The sequence below is a fragment of the Pezoporus occidentalis genome, unplaced genomic scaffold (genome assembly GCF_034315485.1).
Source record: "Pezoporus occidentalis ecotype Australia unplaced genomic scaffold, CSIRO_AGI_Poc_V1 ctg268, whole genome shotgun sequence".
NCBI classification, from domain to species: domain Eukaryota; kingdom Metazoa; phylum Chordata; class Aves; order Psittaciformes; family Psittacidae; genus Pezoporus; species Pezoporus occidentalis.
The window spans coordinates 81,418-99,517 of record NW_026914589.1 but is presented as its reverse complement, the minus strand read 5'-3'; the positions used below and the strand labels follow the sequence as shown (position 1 = coordinate 99,517).

The window sequence follows — 18,100 nt, the reverse complement described above, 5'->3', positions numbered from 1 at the left end:
CAGGAAGCAGAAGCTTTCACTGAAAGAAGCCCTGACCTAAATCACGTCCTGCCATTTTCCGGAGTGGCAAGGTCCAGGCTGGCATCTGACTGGGCAAATGCTCTGTTAGCATAACAAGAGGAACCAAACTTCTTATTTCTAATGAACTTGTCCAAAGCAACTGGCTAGAAAAAAAAAAAAATAAAAATCAACTGCCCTGAAAAAGTAGCGCTGGTTTCAAGAAGTATTTCCAGCTGGAATAATTTGTTAATTAAACTACAGCACACAAACATTATCTAAAATTATATTTAAAAACACATTTATTGAATATTTTAGTCTGTAACGTTTCCTAAAATGTCAGAATTGTCATGGCTATGGTTATGCTCTAACTTTCCCTATACTTAAGGCTCTGGGAGGCAACATAAGCCTTGGAACCATCTAATTACACACTACTGCGGACTTCATTAAAGGACAAAAAAATAATACATTTAGGAACAATTCCAACTTTTTTCATGTAATTGGCTTTGGAGTTTATCCTCAATGTTTACGGAAATTTTTAAGAGTAAGGAGCAACAAGCATTAAAGGGCCTTTCAGGCTAATGCTGAATGCTAAAAAATAAAAATTAAAAACAACAGAAGCATATATATTTTGTGAAATTATTAACCATCTTGCCTTTTTTTTTTTAAATTCAGCTTTGACAGTAAATATTTTTGGTATCCTGTCTCTCTTAAGCTTTAGAAGGAAATGGTTTATGTAGAAAACTAAAGGTCAGGTCGTACACTTTCATCTTCATGTACGGCATGCAGCTGTTAGGTTCTACTCAGTTCTGACCTAAGTTCAGTAACTCAGTATTAGGAGGCAGGTAGTGATTACACCTTACAACTTAACAAAAGCAATACAGTACATAATTGGAAACTTCACTTAGCAGTTCTGTTACTATCAATTCTCTTTGTACCTAGTCCTACATTTCATTGTTTATTAAGCCTTTTGAGGGTCACTGGTGTTTCACTTTGTATTATTTGCATCAGGGTGTATCTTGAAGCCTGAACCTAAAGTTAGTTGAGAACCTAATCATGCCCATGGAAGAAAAAAAGGGGAGGAAATAACAAAAAACCATAAACCAAAACACAAAAAACCCAGCCACAGAAACACAGTCTGTGCTACACAGACGAGTCTTATGAAGGAACAGAAAGTGATGTAGAGAAAGGGTTTTAAACCCTGCAGACAGGATTTAGTATCTCAAACATCAGACATTACAAACCTCTATATGGAGACAATGCCACTATAGCAGCCATACCACTCCACTGAATTTTGACACAGGAAAAGGTTTTTCTTCTAAATCGAAAGGTTAACATTTAGTCATCTAAGCTAAGCATCTACAAGTAAACAGTTAAAAGAAAACCACATAAAAAGAATCTTGTATAGGTATTATCCTGAACTTGACTGGTTCAATAAAAAAGTTAGATCTAAATTTCAATTAAAAAAAATTAAACATCTACTCCTTTTAAAGAGCAGACATACTGCAAGCTATGCAATGTTCTATTATTTTAGAGTAATTTTTCTACATATACTTTCCACTTTGACATTTTCCAAGTTTACACAAACAAGAGACTGAAATACAGTAAGTGATGACTATTCAAATGCTGTCAATTTCAGGAGGAAAACCTGAAACTTAAAAAAGGTTGCTCTATAGCTCAACTAGGCTGCACTTCCACATACAGCTTTATTCTATCTAGACCCACAAACGATTATGTCAAGCCTGGCTCTATCTGTTGAACAGTCAAGCCTAATAAAATAGTGCAATAACAGAGGATAAAGAAACAAACCTTTTTTTTATTCTGTGCTCTTACCTGTAGTGCGCTGTTCAGAAAGCAACTGTTCTGTCCTGGTTCATTGCTGAGACCTTTACTGGGTGCTATTGAGGTTGTATTTCGTGGAGTAAACATGCCCTGTACATTATTCCCTCGACCCACAGAAAAGTAATTTCTTTTCCAAGACATTCTTCTAGTTTCAGCTGTAGAATATGTAGGTTTAGACTGGCAGGGTATTTGACTTGGATCAGGCCCTTCCTTTCTTTCACTGAAATTCAAAACTAGAACAACATCCAATCTTCTTTTAATTATAGTTTAAACAGAACTTATCCTTTATCAGGACACAAGCGGTTTGCTTCTTTTAAATCCAGCCCAGGATGCTATCCTTCATTTGATGCCTATGTATGCAAAAACCTCTTTTACAAGCAGCCACATACAAAGTTTGCAAATGCGAGGAATCCATGGTCATGCAAGTTCATCTGTTATGCTGCTACTCCCTTTTCCAAACAGGCAGTGACTTCAGGGAACAAATGGCAAATCAAGTTGGTCCCAGAATCATGGAGAAAAACGATAGCTACCTCCCACACCCCAAAAACCCCCAGCTTCTCTAATCCTTTCATAATCCTCCTGCAGAAGATGGGAAAAATCCAATTAGGAAGGGAGCAGAGAAACCAAAACCAAAATAAAAGCTTGGCAACTCCCTTTCAGTTTCATCTATCTTGGGTGACGAAAGAGACATCATCCTCATAGGGGAAAAAGAAGCAACTCCAAGACTTAAGAGCAAACAGTGTTTAAGCAGCAAAAAGTCTCCAATACAGTTGTTTTTATTCTGTGTGCAATCTTTAGAAGTTTCTTCTCCTGATCCTCCTTTTGCAATTGGAATGCCCAGCCGTGCCAGAAAGCTTGAAAGAGAAAAATAATCAAAGGCTTACGTCATTTAATTACTCTCTTGGTTTTGTGGTGTTCTGCCAAGACCAGTGTTGCTTCACCTCCCACAATACAATGAATCTTCTGAGACAAAGCAAAAAATATAAACCTTCCTCCACCCAAAAAATAAAGTAACATGGAAAAGAACAGAGAATTGTGAGAAAAGTATGCAAAAGAAAGAGGGCTGGAGTATGTTGAAAGGGTTAAGAAGGAAGTCAGATTAATAAAAACAAACCAGAGTATTCATATGTATCTATAGCAGTTTTCATACGTATCCTTGACAGTCTAATCAGATCTTCTAGTCACTCAAACAGTAGTTTAAGGATTTGTGATTCTGTGAACGAACACTAGCACATTGTCCACCCAGGAACTGAGATTTTGCACTGAACCTGGAAGGCCAAACTGACAAAGGCAAAGGCTCACCCTGAACTCAGCAGCCCACAGCTCTCTCCAGAACAAAAGAGTCTCCAAATTTTCTTAATTAGAAACTATCTGTTTCTCTATAAAATGTTACTTAATCTTGGTACAATGTCTTCCAAAAGACACTGGTGCTCTGAAGAAGCCAGAACTATTCCACAGAAAGTGTTCTTTCCATGACAAGTTCACTTTTTCCCTTATCTCACAGGAAATACAAAAAAGAATTTGATCTAAGAAATTCCTAGAAACAGGAACTACAAGCTTCACGGAAAACCATTTTTCAAAGTTCTCACAAGTGTAGTCTATCTGTATTTACTTTACAATTGCGTAATATTTTCCAGGGACATTCTCAATGACATTTACGATTGTCCCATTTTTGACACACATAACAACTGAATGTACCTATTAAGGCTGGTATAAGCAAGATGACTATTTCACACATACTGAAGTAGTAATTTGAGCATGAAGTCACTGTAAAATAAACATAGAGTTTGTATAAAGATTAACTAAGAGCATAATTCCTTATGAAGATATTCTAGGTGTCTGTGAAGGCACACTTTTTTGCCGTCTACATAATTATAAATACACCTGTCAAAACTCAGAAGGAACTTCCTCAACATCCACAAATGTGATACAACAGCCTTACCCATTCCCTTCTAGTAATATTTTGTTTGTGTTTCTATTAAACTTATTCTACAAATATTAATGAAGCCTCAGCATTGCTTTAAGGCAGGCAAATATCTATATACAGATGAATATTCTTTTTGGTTGCCAGTGTGCCATACACAATTTTCAGAGGTGCTTGCAAGCCTGGAGACACAGACCATTACCATGCCTGTCGCACAACATTCCTGAGCACTGAACGTATACAGGATTCATTTCAAAGCAATTTCAGTCTCAGCGCCTTTCTTTGCTCAATCCCTTAATGAGCCACGAACCAACCATACCGTGTGAGATAATTCAGTTTCAAGCAACAATTTAAGGATCTCTGCACACCAACACCACTTGCAATAGGTGCAGCAGCTAAGTCTGTGCTGCAGAGATGGAGCAGAATGCTGTGTGGATAAGCTGAGGCAAGCAGGCTCTGTGCTACCTCACAAAAAGCCCTGAGCCAAGCACTCTATCATCTCTTCTTCATAGCACCTATGAAAAGATAGTCAATACAAATCCAAAACATACCCAAAATGCACAGCTATAAGCAACACCTATTCAGTGGACGTCAAGTTCATAGCAAGATTCTGCTCTCAAATTGAGCTATAAAACTTTAAGTACTTTTTGAGCCAAGCTGTCTCAGTTATGATAAAGCAAATACATTTTTTTTCTATTTATTTTTATTGCTGTGGAACCAAAATCAGATTAGAGGCTTTGTGGTTCAGCTGTCATTGCAGCAAGATTACTGCAAGCTGGCTAGGACTCTTGCAGTAACCATGCACGCTTAGCACCTGCACTGCATTTGCACAGGCTTAGCAAAACTGACTTCTTACTACATATTTGCTATGATCGCTCATGAAATCAAGTTCAGTTCGCCCATTTGGCTATACAGCCTTTGCAGAGCTAAGAACAAGCAGAAAACACTTAAGCTGGTAACCACTCACCTATGACAAAGCCACATCTCTGGAGATCCATGGCAGCTTCACACTTTGCTAACCTCTAAAAACTTATCAATGTTATATAATAACCACAAAATAGAATACTAATTAATCTTAAATCTATGGAAGACATTATTTAGATGGGTTATTTATGGACACACTTAGCTTCTGCTCTATATTTTATGATATATAATATCGTAACAGGGTAACAAACAGCAAGCAGGAAAAAAGAATTGCAGTAAAACACAACCATCATTACTAAAACATCCTGGGTTTTATCCATCATCACTGACGAACCACAAGTACGAAAAAAGCTAACCATCCCGTACTTTAAACACCCAATATACCATTGCTAAGAAAACAGCAGTGGTCTGTAAGGGAAAGTGAAGCCTATTGCTCTGCAAGCCTATCAGCAGATGTAGGTGTTCTCCAAACACAGACAGTACTTCTCCCAGATACTGTGTTAGCTTGTAAGTGGTCCCAGCCACAGAACTAAAGAAAAAACCAAAATTTACTTTCCGAAATAAAATCACGGTAACACTTTGATGATACAAGTCACAGGCTCCGCAAAATTACAGTTAAGTGAGAAAAGATTTTCATGTTTTCTTTCCAATTAAAGAAGTTTTTCAGAAAGACTGCTGCCCTATTAAAAACACTTAAAAGCCAACAGCTTTTTAATAGTACAAGGAAACCCCCTACAATTGAATTGCCAATGGCGTTTCCCAGACTTCTGTAGCATTTTAATGTTAAGTGACAACTGCAGCTCCACATTAGTCTCATATTAAAAAAAAACAACAAACAACAATAAGCAAAAAAACACACACAAAACAAAACAAAAAAACAAAGGGGGAAAAAAGAAACAAAACCAAACCAACAAACAAAAAAACCACCTCAGATGACAGATTCAAAAGCTGTAGCTACTGTATGTCCCAGTGGCATCTTGGCATGACTCCCAAAGACTGAGTCCGAAGTAAAAGAGAAAAATATCAGACTTGAAAAAACTGTTTCTATAGGAAAGAGAGAGGGTTCTCATAGCTGGAAATGTTGCTAATACAGAAATATGACCAAGATGGGAGGAGTGCCAGATGCAAAAGCACAAATGATGCCCTTAGTTCATTACTCAAAACATTATCTTAGAAAAACAATGAACTGAGGAGGAAAACCTATATACTTTTAAGGTACTTTAATTTTGTTTATAATTCTTAATATGATAATTTTGCTTATCATATTAAGAATTCTATTCACTGGACTAAGGCACTAAATTAATCTAGCCAGCAGAATTCAAAAAGCTAACTATATCCCTGAAAAGCTGCACAGATTTGTAATAATGCTACACAAATTTTATAATAAAGAATACTATATTTTTAAAAAACATATAAAACTAAAAAAATATATTAAATCCAGCATTCTAGATCTTCCCTTGAGTTCATGCTGTTTGTCAACATCTTTCTTCAGAAAGGAGGGCTCCCAGCTGCAGAGTCAGGCTCAACAGACAAGAGAAGGGCATGGGGCACCACTGCCATCTGTCTCCAGCAGTGCAACCCCAGAGCAAAGCTGACTATGGTTCAAGCACATACTTCCAGCCTGAAGAAACTCCACTCTGTCTTTGGGACAGAAGAGCACAGCATTCTCATACTCATTTGCTAGATCAATCCAATGGAAACAAAACATCCCAAGTTGCCTCCTTTTTTTTTCTGCTAAGGTCCCACTATCACTGTTCATTTTAAGGGAAAAAAAATAAAATAATAATTAAAAAAATCATAATATTACTCTCTTACTGCAGTCTCATGCCTCTCTGAACATTTTAGGCTATTGCTTGTTGAATCATTCCAGGCACACAGTTGAATTAAAACAACCCATCTAGAATAGGAGATGTCTCCATTTAGCACTATGACTGAAACCACCAATTAAGTATGTATCACACACTGTTAAATAAGAGCAGAGGTCCATTACTTTTTTTTTTCCCTGAAGAAACTTTCAAAACACAGAACCAAATAAATGCTTCAATGTGTGAATGTGTGTGGGTTTAAATAACAGACCCTCACACACTCTCAAGATCCTACCACCTTTTCTGTCAGTAAGGAGTAGATTAATGGTCTTGAGGGCTAATTGCCCTTTCACATGTCTTACCACCTCAGAAAGCGTAAACAAATGAGAAATGGATTTTAAACAAAGAAGAAAGAAAAGAATTGTCCAAGGCAACAGATTCTGGTGAAAGTTCTCAAACAGATGACTCCCAGCTGAGCGGCTCTTTTGGTGAGGAAGCACAGGAATAATCCCCTCGACTGATCCTATGGCTGTTCTCAGCTAGATGGACAAAAATTTTCACAGCTGGAGGCTTCAGAACATACTTTCTCCATGTAGCTGAAATGATGAAAGCAGTTGCTAATTTCTGCACAGATTAAATTATATTTAATTGCAGAGGTATCAATATTAAGAGCCTTGTTTACGGTTTAGACAACCAAAAGGATAGCCAGCTTTGCAAGTCAGTCTAAATTCAATCTTGAAGGTGATGAAATAAAATAAAGGGACAGAAATGTTCCCATTACCAAATAACCATATGGCTGGATGAAGAAAAGTGTCAATGGGGCAGTGATCTTAAACGTAAGCATACCTGACAGAACCAAAGGAGGTATGACTTCTTCTTCTTGAAGTCTCCTCTTCTTGAGAGTCTTAGCTAGCCAAAACCACAAGACAGACTTCTCTGTGCACCAAGATGATACAGTGTAACTACAAGAAAGTACAATCATTTCCATTCATTTCTATCTAAAAAAGAACGTTTTGAGAGTGCAAATGGGAACACACATCAACTTTCTGCTTCTTGCATGCATTTTCTCAGTCTTGATTGACATGCTGAGAGAAAAGGGCAACGGGGGAAAGCCTGCTGTCAAGCTTACACCCAATTCTTGTTTTCCTTTTAGAGGAGCTTAATTACCTGGCTCTGCTACTTGTACCTACCGGCTGGAACCAGGAACTGACAGCACCTGACAGTGCCACTGATGCACACAACAGACTCCTACTTGTCTTCCTTAGTTTTCATTTTGCTATTGCACAATTCCTAATCTGTGAAGTGTTGTAATGTTACAACAAAGCTGTGAGTATCAGAGACCACAGCTGACAGATGATTCCCAGAATCATCTTCGAAAATATACTCAAGTGCTTGTATAGGGTTATTCTAAGTGGTCTTTCAGACACCAGGGAAAGGTTTCCACTTACCTGATGTAAAAGTAATTATCCAAAAGTAAAAGTTCCTAGTAAAGACCATTAAATGATTTTGGAGTGGAGATTAAAAACAAGTGTTTCCCCAAATCCACTTAGAGAGTAAGGGTACAGAAGTCTATGACAAACACCACAGATTTTCCAGAAGGCCATTTCAGAGAGACCACCTCAAGATAACAGAGAGAAACACCCTGAAATGAAACTGCAGAGCTGATAGAGTCAAGTATAGCTTTATACTGCATGAAGATATTCTTCATAGCAAGAGTACTCCAACTTCTTCATTCAAAACACTTGTGGGTTTTATAAAACTATAGGGGACTGTCTCTTAAAACAGTGTAATGAAATCTTACATCGAACACTTACCTAATCTGAATCATTTGATTTTAAGCCTGACAGTCAGCCAAATCTATTTAAAGAGCATCTCTCACAGTAAAAAAGCAGCCGAAACCCAACAGCTTTGAACGGCAGAAGTTTCAGTAGTGGTGAAGGACTGGAAATTTCTATTTACTTGAGCTCAAGAGGAACCTCTGTGCTTCTTCCCAACTGCCTACAAGTGCTTCTCCAGGATTACAAAGTCTTAGCACTCACTTCTGCAACCTTTCCTGAAAGGAGGACATCAGCTGACAAAAACCCCATCTTCTGTGCAAAATTATGACCTCAAAGACTTTTGTCACTTAACCCATAGACCGAGACAGAAGGATAGCCATGTCTAAACTTTAAAAAAAGCAGTTAGTAGGACTCAAAGTATACAGTTGGCTCTCAAATAACCAGAAAAGCTATTTAAACCAATTCAGTAAAGACTTCTAACATATTAGAACCATCCAAAGGCATATTACAGTAAAAATAAATTAAAAGACCAAATACACAGCTCTAAGTACCTAAACCCAGCACTATAGTCTTTTCTGATTGAAAATAACTTATCTTCAAGATGACCTAGAAGTTTCTGGAAGAAAGCATTTCTGCAATTTATACAAGCACAATGTGGAATAACTGAGTTATAAAGGGCTTCTGTTCGGACAAACAATGAGAGAGATGAGGTCAGAGCTAGAAACGTAAAGACCACATTATTTACTTTGTGTGAGGCTTATTGCCAAAACACATTTTACTCCCCAGCTAAAACTTTTTTATCAAAAACATTGTATTAATAACCACTGATCTCATGCACCACAGCACTTTCAGCACATGCATTTGCTGTGCAGGTTACAGGGAATAGAGGCAGGCAAGCCCGCAGCTTTGTGTCCTACTTCTGAAATCCTTCAGAAGCAGCTTCTCTCCTTTTCTGTTACACAGCCCAAAGGATCCGTTATCTCAACAACTTTTCCCTGACAGCTGAAGAGGGATGGAACATATATAAAATTAAGAAAGGCTGCCCAGCCTGAAGTAAATTCAAAACATTTCAAAACAATCTTCACTCCCTTTGGATCTTCCCTTCACAGCTGCCCAGCTCTTTAAGACTGCTGGACATGGTAATAAAAGCATCTTAATACGCCTGGATTTCCAAAGTGATAATCCTAAAGTTTTGCATTGTTTCCTACAGGAAAACTAAATTTATTCTCCCGTGCCTGTATTAAAAACCCACCCTACCTACCCTAGGCTTGGTGGCCGGGTATTTCACAAGGAGGAAAGGTGAGGTGAAACCAGCTCTTCAACCCACCCCATATGGAACTTGTGGAATTCAGATAAGTAGGGGAAACACAGCAGCTTCAAGTGTTACGCAAGTGCTCAAAAGCAGTTAAACATCACCAATCCTATACAACACACAAAATCAAGACAAATAGGAACAGGACAGCTGTCAACCATATCATAAAATGCAAGTTTCTGGCTTGATTCTAGCAAACACTAAGCCAGCCTCCTGCTGCCAATTATTCCTTTTCCAAATCTTCACCTTGGCTCTCCAAGGAGAACTTCAAGATGAATTTAGTATTTGATTTAATCTCCATTTTCATTTCAAAATTCTGTATCTTACAACCATCAGATACTGCAATAAGACTGCAAGCCCCTTTTTCCTGTATTTCATCTCTCTTCCAATAGTACCACTGACCCAAGAAGACTAAAGTTTTTTTACTCTGGCTTGCAAATTCCAGCCCAACAATGACTAAAGAGCTCCTAGAAACTTTCAGATGTAGTCAGTAGTATCCAACATAAGGCTTAATGACTGACAAATCCTAAAATCCTGCTGCCATTCTTTTCCCGACCTTGCAGACTGCTGAACAGAAAAATTCCTGTTCTGTAACAGCTACCTTGTTATGAATTTTCCTGTCAATCTTCATATCCCTTTCCTTCTTAAGACAAAAGCAGTCAACTCTTAACTCATATGATGTTCAGATTACAACACTACAAATCCCTCTCTTTCATTAAATTCCATTTAAATGTACTTTGATTTCAGTAACATTTGAAGCAACCAAATGTGTTCACACACACACGTCCACATAGAAAAAAACCCACAGGTAAGCAAGAAGTGTATTTTGCAGGAAAACAAGCAAACAGAAGAACTCCAGCACCATCAGTACTTCAGTTTTGAAGGATAATCAAAACAGACTAAGCTAATGCAGCAAAACATTGAAAGTGGCAACAGACATTGGCCAAACAGATGTGTAGCCTTTGGGTGAAGAAAACAGGTCTTTCCAGTGACGCTTTAAGAATCTCAAAGTCAAATATTGCAATGAACTCTTCTCTCCAGGTAGTGCAAAAGAGGAAAGTCTACACCCAGAGCAGAAACCAGTTTCCTCAACACAAGCAGCACATAATGGACTTTGTGATACCACTGGCTAGCAAAAACCTCCACAGAGGATGTGTAGACAATTCCCACCTGTGTCATGATCAAACAGCTGGGGACAGACAATATAAAAGCGTTTACTCCTTTTGTCTTACCTCAGAATAGTATCTAGTATTAAAATAATAGTTACATCTTATTCTCAAACTACTAATTCACGGTATTTTGTGTTCTATCTATACCACCATTACCACACACCAAGGTGGCTTATAATACTCACATTCTTGCCAGACTCGTAAAATACTGAGGTGCAAAACAAAAGTAATATAGAGAAACTCACATAAACAAATATCAGCAGAAAGAGCAAAGAAAGAGCAAGCAGCAGCTCAAGGTGCCTATGCTGGGTCCTAGTATTAAATGCTTACATCATATTTTTCCTGCCCTGCCAAAACTCACAAGCAGAAGGAATGCTACTGCACCACAGAGCATTATATAGATTAATACTTCTACACAAAAATATAAAACCATGTGCCCAGTATCCACAACATGCTGATTATTCCTCTTTTTTTTAAGCAGTCATCTGTGCTGTATAGCTATAAATAACACTTCAGCAGAATCACGAGTGTGCACACACATGCATAAGCACTTAATAATCTCAGCTTAGGTTTAAGATCATTACTATTTAGTTTTAGAGGAATAAGCATAACTAACAAGAAAAGGGAAAACCATTTTTACTTCATTTATCTTTGTATACAAAATCATTTTCCCACAAAAAACACTGAAGATTTCAGAATCTGAGTAGGAAAAACACCTGCACATACCACAAGAAAAAGCTTATGGAATCAAAATATACCATATCCAACAGCAGTTAATAGCATATGGGAAGAGGAAAACAAACAGGCTGGGGGAAAGATACCATGATATACACCTCACCAACAACCTGGAACAGAAGAGCATGGGGAACAGAACTCAAAGCCCAATTTTTGTTTTCTATACAACCAGGAGACCTGCAGAAGACAATCAATGCTTTTAGGGAAATTGCAGAGGAAAAGACTGTGCAAGCTGATGAGGTGGTTTTATTTTCCTTTTTTAGATAGGAAGCAAACAGACATGACCAAACTCAAAACTTTACATCCCAAACTTGCACACGGTGCTATCTCACACAAGCAGATAAGGCTTTTGTAATATGCTCCCACAGCTTCCGTGGGCTCCTGCACCCCAAGACCAGACCTGGCCAACCAACCTCTTTTAAAGAGGGTAATGACAACTGAATGCACAACAGTCCTGAACTCACACTTAAACACCAAATACAGGCAAGGTCATGTAATGATTCCTGCAAACACAGGAAAGGAGTCCTTGGATAACAGGATGCATGCCTACCTCCATTACCTGAAATTTTACTTTTATTGAGAGGCCCCTTACAAACAGACAATTTAGTCTGCTTAAATTCTTGTGGTATAAGATGTTCTGAACGATGTACTAGAATAAGTACTTCTTTTTTTTTTTTTTCTTTCTTTTTTTCGGGGGGGGGGGGGGGGGGGGGGGGGGAATAAAAACCGAAACCCCAAAGCCAAAACCCTGGTATCTGTTCATCAAGCAGTTGTAAACAAAAAAAAAAAACAAAAAAAAAAAAAAAAAAAAAAAAAAAAAAAAAAAAAAAAAAAAAACACAAAAAAACAAACCTTCAAATCCAGTTCAACACATTTCACTATGTGAAATTTAGAGTAAATGGCTACAACAGGCAAAGGTACTTTCTTGGATTTTTGTATACAGTATATTTGTCAGAAATGCATTTCAGAAACTAAAACATTACAGAATATGCACAGAATACAGAGATGGAAGTTTCAAGTGTGCAAAGCAGATTGTATCCTATAAACAAATTTTCTAAAACACAGATCTTTCATTGTATGTTAGAACTAAAGGAAGGTGAAACCATAAAATCTGCATATGAACTTAGAAAAAACTCTGGCCTCTTTGAATTCAAAGTCTGAATTCAAATTTCTAAATTATGATTTGAAGAGACTGTCTATGTAAGTCTTACCAGATGCTACTATAAGGAACTAGTTCCATACTGATTTAAAAAACTGACGCAACTCTTTCTCTTTCCTTACAGATTTTAATAACTTAAAATCTTGGGATCTGCTGGGAAAAAAGCTGCTGTTCATTCTGTAAAACGTGGAAACAATGATACAATTACCTTGTACCAAAACCAGGCTTATGGAGATGATGTTATTGTTTTCACTCAGAAAGGTTATTTCATCTTCACCAGAAAAGTACTGTGAAACTACGAAATGCAAAAGGGATTATTTTGTGTCCTGCTGTGGCCTGAAGAGATCCACAAAGCATGAAAGAGACTCTTGTTAAGTACAAGCAGGCTCTGTCCTAATGGGTCATAGAAGCAGAAGCTGTGCAAATGCAGTATAATACAAGTTGAACAGACCAGTTGGATGTTGGGGTAAAGAAAAGAAGAATGATGTCAACAGCTTTGATTTATTTATTCTCTGCCTGATGATGAAATGACACTACTGAGTGGCACCAGAAGCTCTCTACCAAAAAAAAAAAAGGAAATGCTTGAGAGGAGGTATATACCATGAAAGGAGCCTTTCCACATTATTTGCAGGTTGCTCAATGGCAGAAAAAGAGCATTAAGAGGTAGTTCACAAGAGTTACTCTCTTTGCAACTCGAAGAAGCCTGTTAAATTAAAACAGAATTCCGTGGGTGCCCAGTGGAGTTATAATACATCTAACCAACTGGTACCTGTGGACAGAAAAACACCCTTAACAAAACTCATGGTCATCACTATTTTGAAACAGAATGAAAAAAGTTTGAGGGTATGTACACATGCCCCCACATACAAAACCAAGGCCTGGCCTGACAGTACTGCAAAGTATCCAGCCAACAACAAATGTTAAAGCCACGGAGTTTAACACTGAAAAGGTAGAGAAAATAGCAGCCTTGCTCAATTTTGGACAATAGGATTTCAGCCTGAACTGTAAATAAAAGGATGCTTACTCCAGAGACTTAGTTGAATTTCTTTCAGCAACAGTTCAGCTGTCCCAGTGCTGCTGCAGGTCTAAGCTCTACTGAATAGCAAGCAGCTACTTCTGTTATTCTCTCAAATCTAATCCTGCACTGATGGCCGAAACCACTTGTGAAACTAAAGACAGCATGCATTTGGCAGAAACCACATAACATTCCAACAGTGACTCCACTCCCAGAAGCGCTGCGAGGTTAAGCACAAAGGATTACGCGGCTTCTGGCCTTAGTTCAGCCCAGAATACATGAAATTTACAAAGCACAGCATCTTAAACTGGAATGTTATATTCTATGCACTCATTTAATCCTCCCTCCCCACCCCCGTAGAGAGAAGTACCCAGCCTAAATTGATGCATCTCATCCCTTCAAGCAGAGTGCCTCAGGGAACAAGACTGAGGCTGGAGCACAGAGAAGCTTTGGCAAAAGGTCTCAGGCAAAAGACAACAAGGGCTCTAGGGATTCTTCTGCTCTGTCGCACACAGCAGGGGATGAGGAAATAACTGGGTCTCAGGATGGTAACATTTACGTAAGTGTCTGGTTTCTGGCTTCTAATTATGTGTGTGATCCTTTAAGAGTGTGGCTCTGCCACGTAGCACCCTTGGAGGAAAAGGTACACTCCATTCTGGCCTGTCCCTCTTGGGAAGGTACCAAGAGTTTTCAAAGGAGAGAGCTCCAGTAACTGGAGGGTATGGCTGGTCTTAGTTTATTTCCATTTCGGTTTACCTACTTTTTTTGGAATTTTCTCTTTTTAAAAAGCAAAATTTCCAGTACTTATTTAAATGAAATTTGGCTTTTTCGACATTAAAATCCTTTCACTCATTTGGGAGCTCACTAAAAGAGAAGGGAGCCCTCCAGACCTGTGGAGGACTCCAAATCCTGCCATGGCAACCCAAAAGAGTCTCTGAGGCTTGGATTTTACACCAGTCTCCAGCCCATGTTACACAGCTGCCCCTGTACCAGCACCACACAAAGCTGTTCACAGGACAGACCCTCCACCTTCCAACTGCACAGAAAAATGACATGCCACACATAGCCCACACTTCCTCTTGCCCAATCCTGCGAAGACAAAACCTGTTGATACTGCTCCAGGCTCACACCTCTGAGCATTGTTAATGATGTACAGTATAACTTGTTTTCCCCAGAATTCCCTAGACAATATGCTGGAAACACAAAAAGCTGCTGAAGGGACTAACTGCTGCATTTGACAGAAGAGGGTCTGAGGAAGATTAGCAACTTGGTACAGGAACAGATGCAGATCCAGAATACCAGCAAGGCAATAAAAGGACAAAACCCAAATGTAGTTCTGTTTCAAAGTCCCCTCCCTCAGCATAATCAGCCTTCAAGGAACAATCACTTGACATCTGGAAAAGCAATATCTGTAAAAGTTACGCTTATCAAGAAGGGTTACCACACCAGGATGGTATTTTCAGTCACCTCATTACACCACAATAAACACTTTGTTGAGAAATCATTTACAAAATTTACCTTCAACGCTAGAAGAAAGCACTCAGACACACTGTTGCTATTATGATTATCTTTATCCATTGCTTAACCAGCATTACAACATATAACACTTCCTTAGACACACCTACAAGGGAGACAGGAAAAAATAAGAATATTCTATCCAGATTAAGAGTCTATGCATCCTTCCTCTGTGATTAAGAAAATAAATCATACACATGTGTGCACATGCACAACCACATGGCTGACCTGGAAAAAACCTTACATTTCTGGTCAATTGGGACTGAAGTCACTCTATCTAAAGCTAAGCTCTCTGAGCTTGAGCCAAAATGTGTGGAGTTAGATCTATTTCCTCTGCTAGACTATACGGAAGTTCTATAATTTATTTTATGACTTTTTAGCATTCTCATTTTTCCCCAGTCCCCGCCAGGTTGTGCAATTGCAATATACTCTGGTCACCTAGGTACTCAGCAATTAGGACAGCAATAGTAACACACATCCTCTTGTGGAATCCAGTACATAAGAGACTTTGAGAAAACTTGTAAAATATTATGCATATTAATACATCAGTTAAAAAAAAAATTATTATGATCCAAAAGATTAGAACCTGAACAGACGCAACTGGAAAATGGATGAAGTGACATTCTGTGACACACTACTCTTTGGAAGAAGTAATCTTGTCTCGCAGCTTACATCTATGACAACTCCCAGGAGAAACAGCAACTGATTAACATCATTTGGCTCTTAGTGGAATCAAAAACTGTCATACTGCAAAACCTACAAATACTACAAATGTATTTGTTCCGGCTCTCTTCATTTTGCCTTTTCATAAGTAGAAATCCTCATTTTCTTGAAAAATGTATATAGATATGTTTGTATCTATTCTTGATGATAGTATGAGCATATTTTCTAACACATTGCTTTGAATATATGCCACTATTCCCCCTTCCCATGGTACATCCATCTCTGCATTCACCTTCTAAGGGCCCTCAGCTCCAGCATAATATTGACTTTCCCGTTTGTAAGTACATTATTAAATCCTGCCCCAAACGTTGATGGTGCCAGCCTCTGCCAACCATTTATTACATTATAAAGTGCTTCTGTTTTCTCTCCCTCAGACAAGATGGAAACATACCAAAACCATCTACAAAACTATCTGGTTATCCTCCAAATCACTCCTTTCCTGCCAAGCACAGAGAACCTCAGCGGCGAGGCAGCAGGTGTGCCAAAACCATTGTTCATCGTGACAGCCACCACAGTCTGCTTCCTTCACTCCTCTGGCTGTTTATCATGTTCCTCTGGCCGTTTATCATGTTCCTCTGGCCTTAGACAGGGAACTCTAACCCAGAATCAGCCTGTTTGGGTTTTTAAGACACTTAAACCTCAGACTACTGCTGTAACCCATAGGCATAAGCACTTCATAAATTAACTTCAGAAAACACAGAAAACCCTGTATGTCCACTACAGTGCTCTCTGTCAAATACAAGCAAGACGTTTTATTGCACCCCCAGGATTAACAAAAAAAAAAAATAAAAATATAAGCCTAAGGCTTCTCTAACTCCCACACAACATACTAGAAGGACAACCTATCACTTCAGATAAAGGCAGTGTCCACGAGCGATCTTTCTAGATGAACAAATGAACCCAAACTCTCATGGTCAACACAGCAGGGAAGAGGGCACTCCCCTCTTTTCACCTCAGTGCTATGGGGCAGGCAGTTAACACCTCTGCCCTTTGGCTCACAGGAGCAAATTCAGCTCACAAGATTAGCATTTTGAGGCGGATGGGAAGTGGGGAACTTGCTTTATTTCCTACTGGTTTAGTGACCCGAATCAACTCATCAATAAGTTATAGGCAGAGCAAAGCAAGTGGGCCTTCCTTTTTCAGGTATGTATCAGTTGAGCCCTGCCTCAGCAGACTATGATCAATCTCTCAGGCAGAGAATGCATTTGACCAGGCAGAATGTTTAATATACTGAATGATGAACATTAGAAATGATACATAGATTTTATTTTTTTTTCACCTTTTATTTTTATTTTTTATTTTCACCTTTTTGGTGAAAAACTGCAGGACTGAATTTATCATTTTGTGGAACTAAAATATTGCTTGGTATCACCAAATGTATGAAAATTGTTTGGTTGTTTTTTTTTCTTTACTAAAATCTACAAATTTAAACAAAGATGCTTCATGATAAGCTGAAGTGAGATATGTGGAATAGTAGTGGTAGACTTCCAAAATTTTCAGAATAATTACTATTTATTTTGGAAACAAGACACTTCACAGAAGGCAGGGGACAGGGAAACCAGCCAAAGCAAGTTGACTTTCACAAATCAAAGTATTAAAATAACAGAAAAGCTCAACATATACTTAATACCTCATGTCATTATCAACTTTCTAACACAGAATTCAACAAGCAGACGGAAGGAAAGCCACATCTAAATTATCAAAAAAAAAGCAGAGCTTCTGACTAGGTAATAGTTATATTGTCAAGTAACAGGGATGGGAAATGAATTACCAACACCCCTTCCAGCTGTGACAAACATTACGGTGAGAAAAGATTCTGACTGCTTCATCTTCAAATTTATCATGGATACTATTAGTCAGAAGAAGCCATGGCATGGTGGAGCAGGGGCAGCTGATGGTTTAGAAAGTGCCTTTCACACAGGTAGCAGAACATAAATAGAATGCACCATACAAAATGACCTTAGACAGCAGGACTAGAATATTGAAAAGCAAACTATTAACAAACTAAAGCAGTACTCTTTCTTTGCATCTTAGAAACAAAGGCAATCCACATTGAAAAGCAGTATTTTCTACCTTTCAGTACCATACATAGGAGAGAATTCCTGTGATAACTTGGATTCAGTTAGGAAAAAAAAACAACAACAAAAAACCAAAAACAGAACCACAAAACCCAACAAATGAGTCAATGTCACAGCAGTGGTG

At 38.4% G+C, this 18,100-nt stretch overlaps 1 protein-coding gene across 5 annotated transcripts in view; it reads right to left on the bottom strand.

The window, feature by feature from the left end:
* Positions 1 to 18,100, bottom strand: part of USP54 (ubiquitin specific peptidase 54) — a 109,315-nt gene that overhangs the window by 57,425 nt on the left and 33,790 nt on the right. For 4 of the 5 annotated variants that reach the window (XM_062624461.1, XM_062624464.1, XM_062624465.1 and 1 more), the window contains exon 2: positions 1,831 to 2,693. In XM_062624461.1, the coding sequence (XP_062480445.1) occupies positions 1,831 to 1,980 (150 nt within the window). In that variant the 5' untranslated portion in view covers positions 1,981 to 2,693. Of the gene's footprint in view, positions 1 to 1,830; positions 2,694 to 8,451; positions 8,546 to 8,617; positions 8,858 to 18,100 lie in introns of those variants that run through there. The other variant, XM_062624463.1, reaches the window with a different exon arrangement.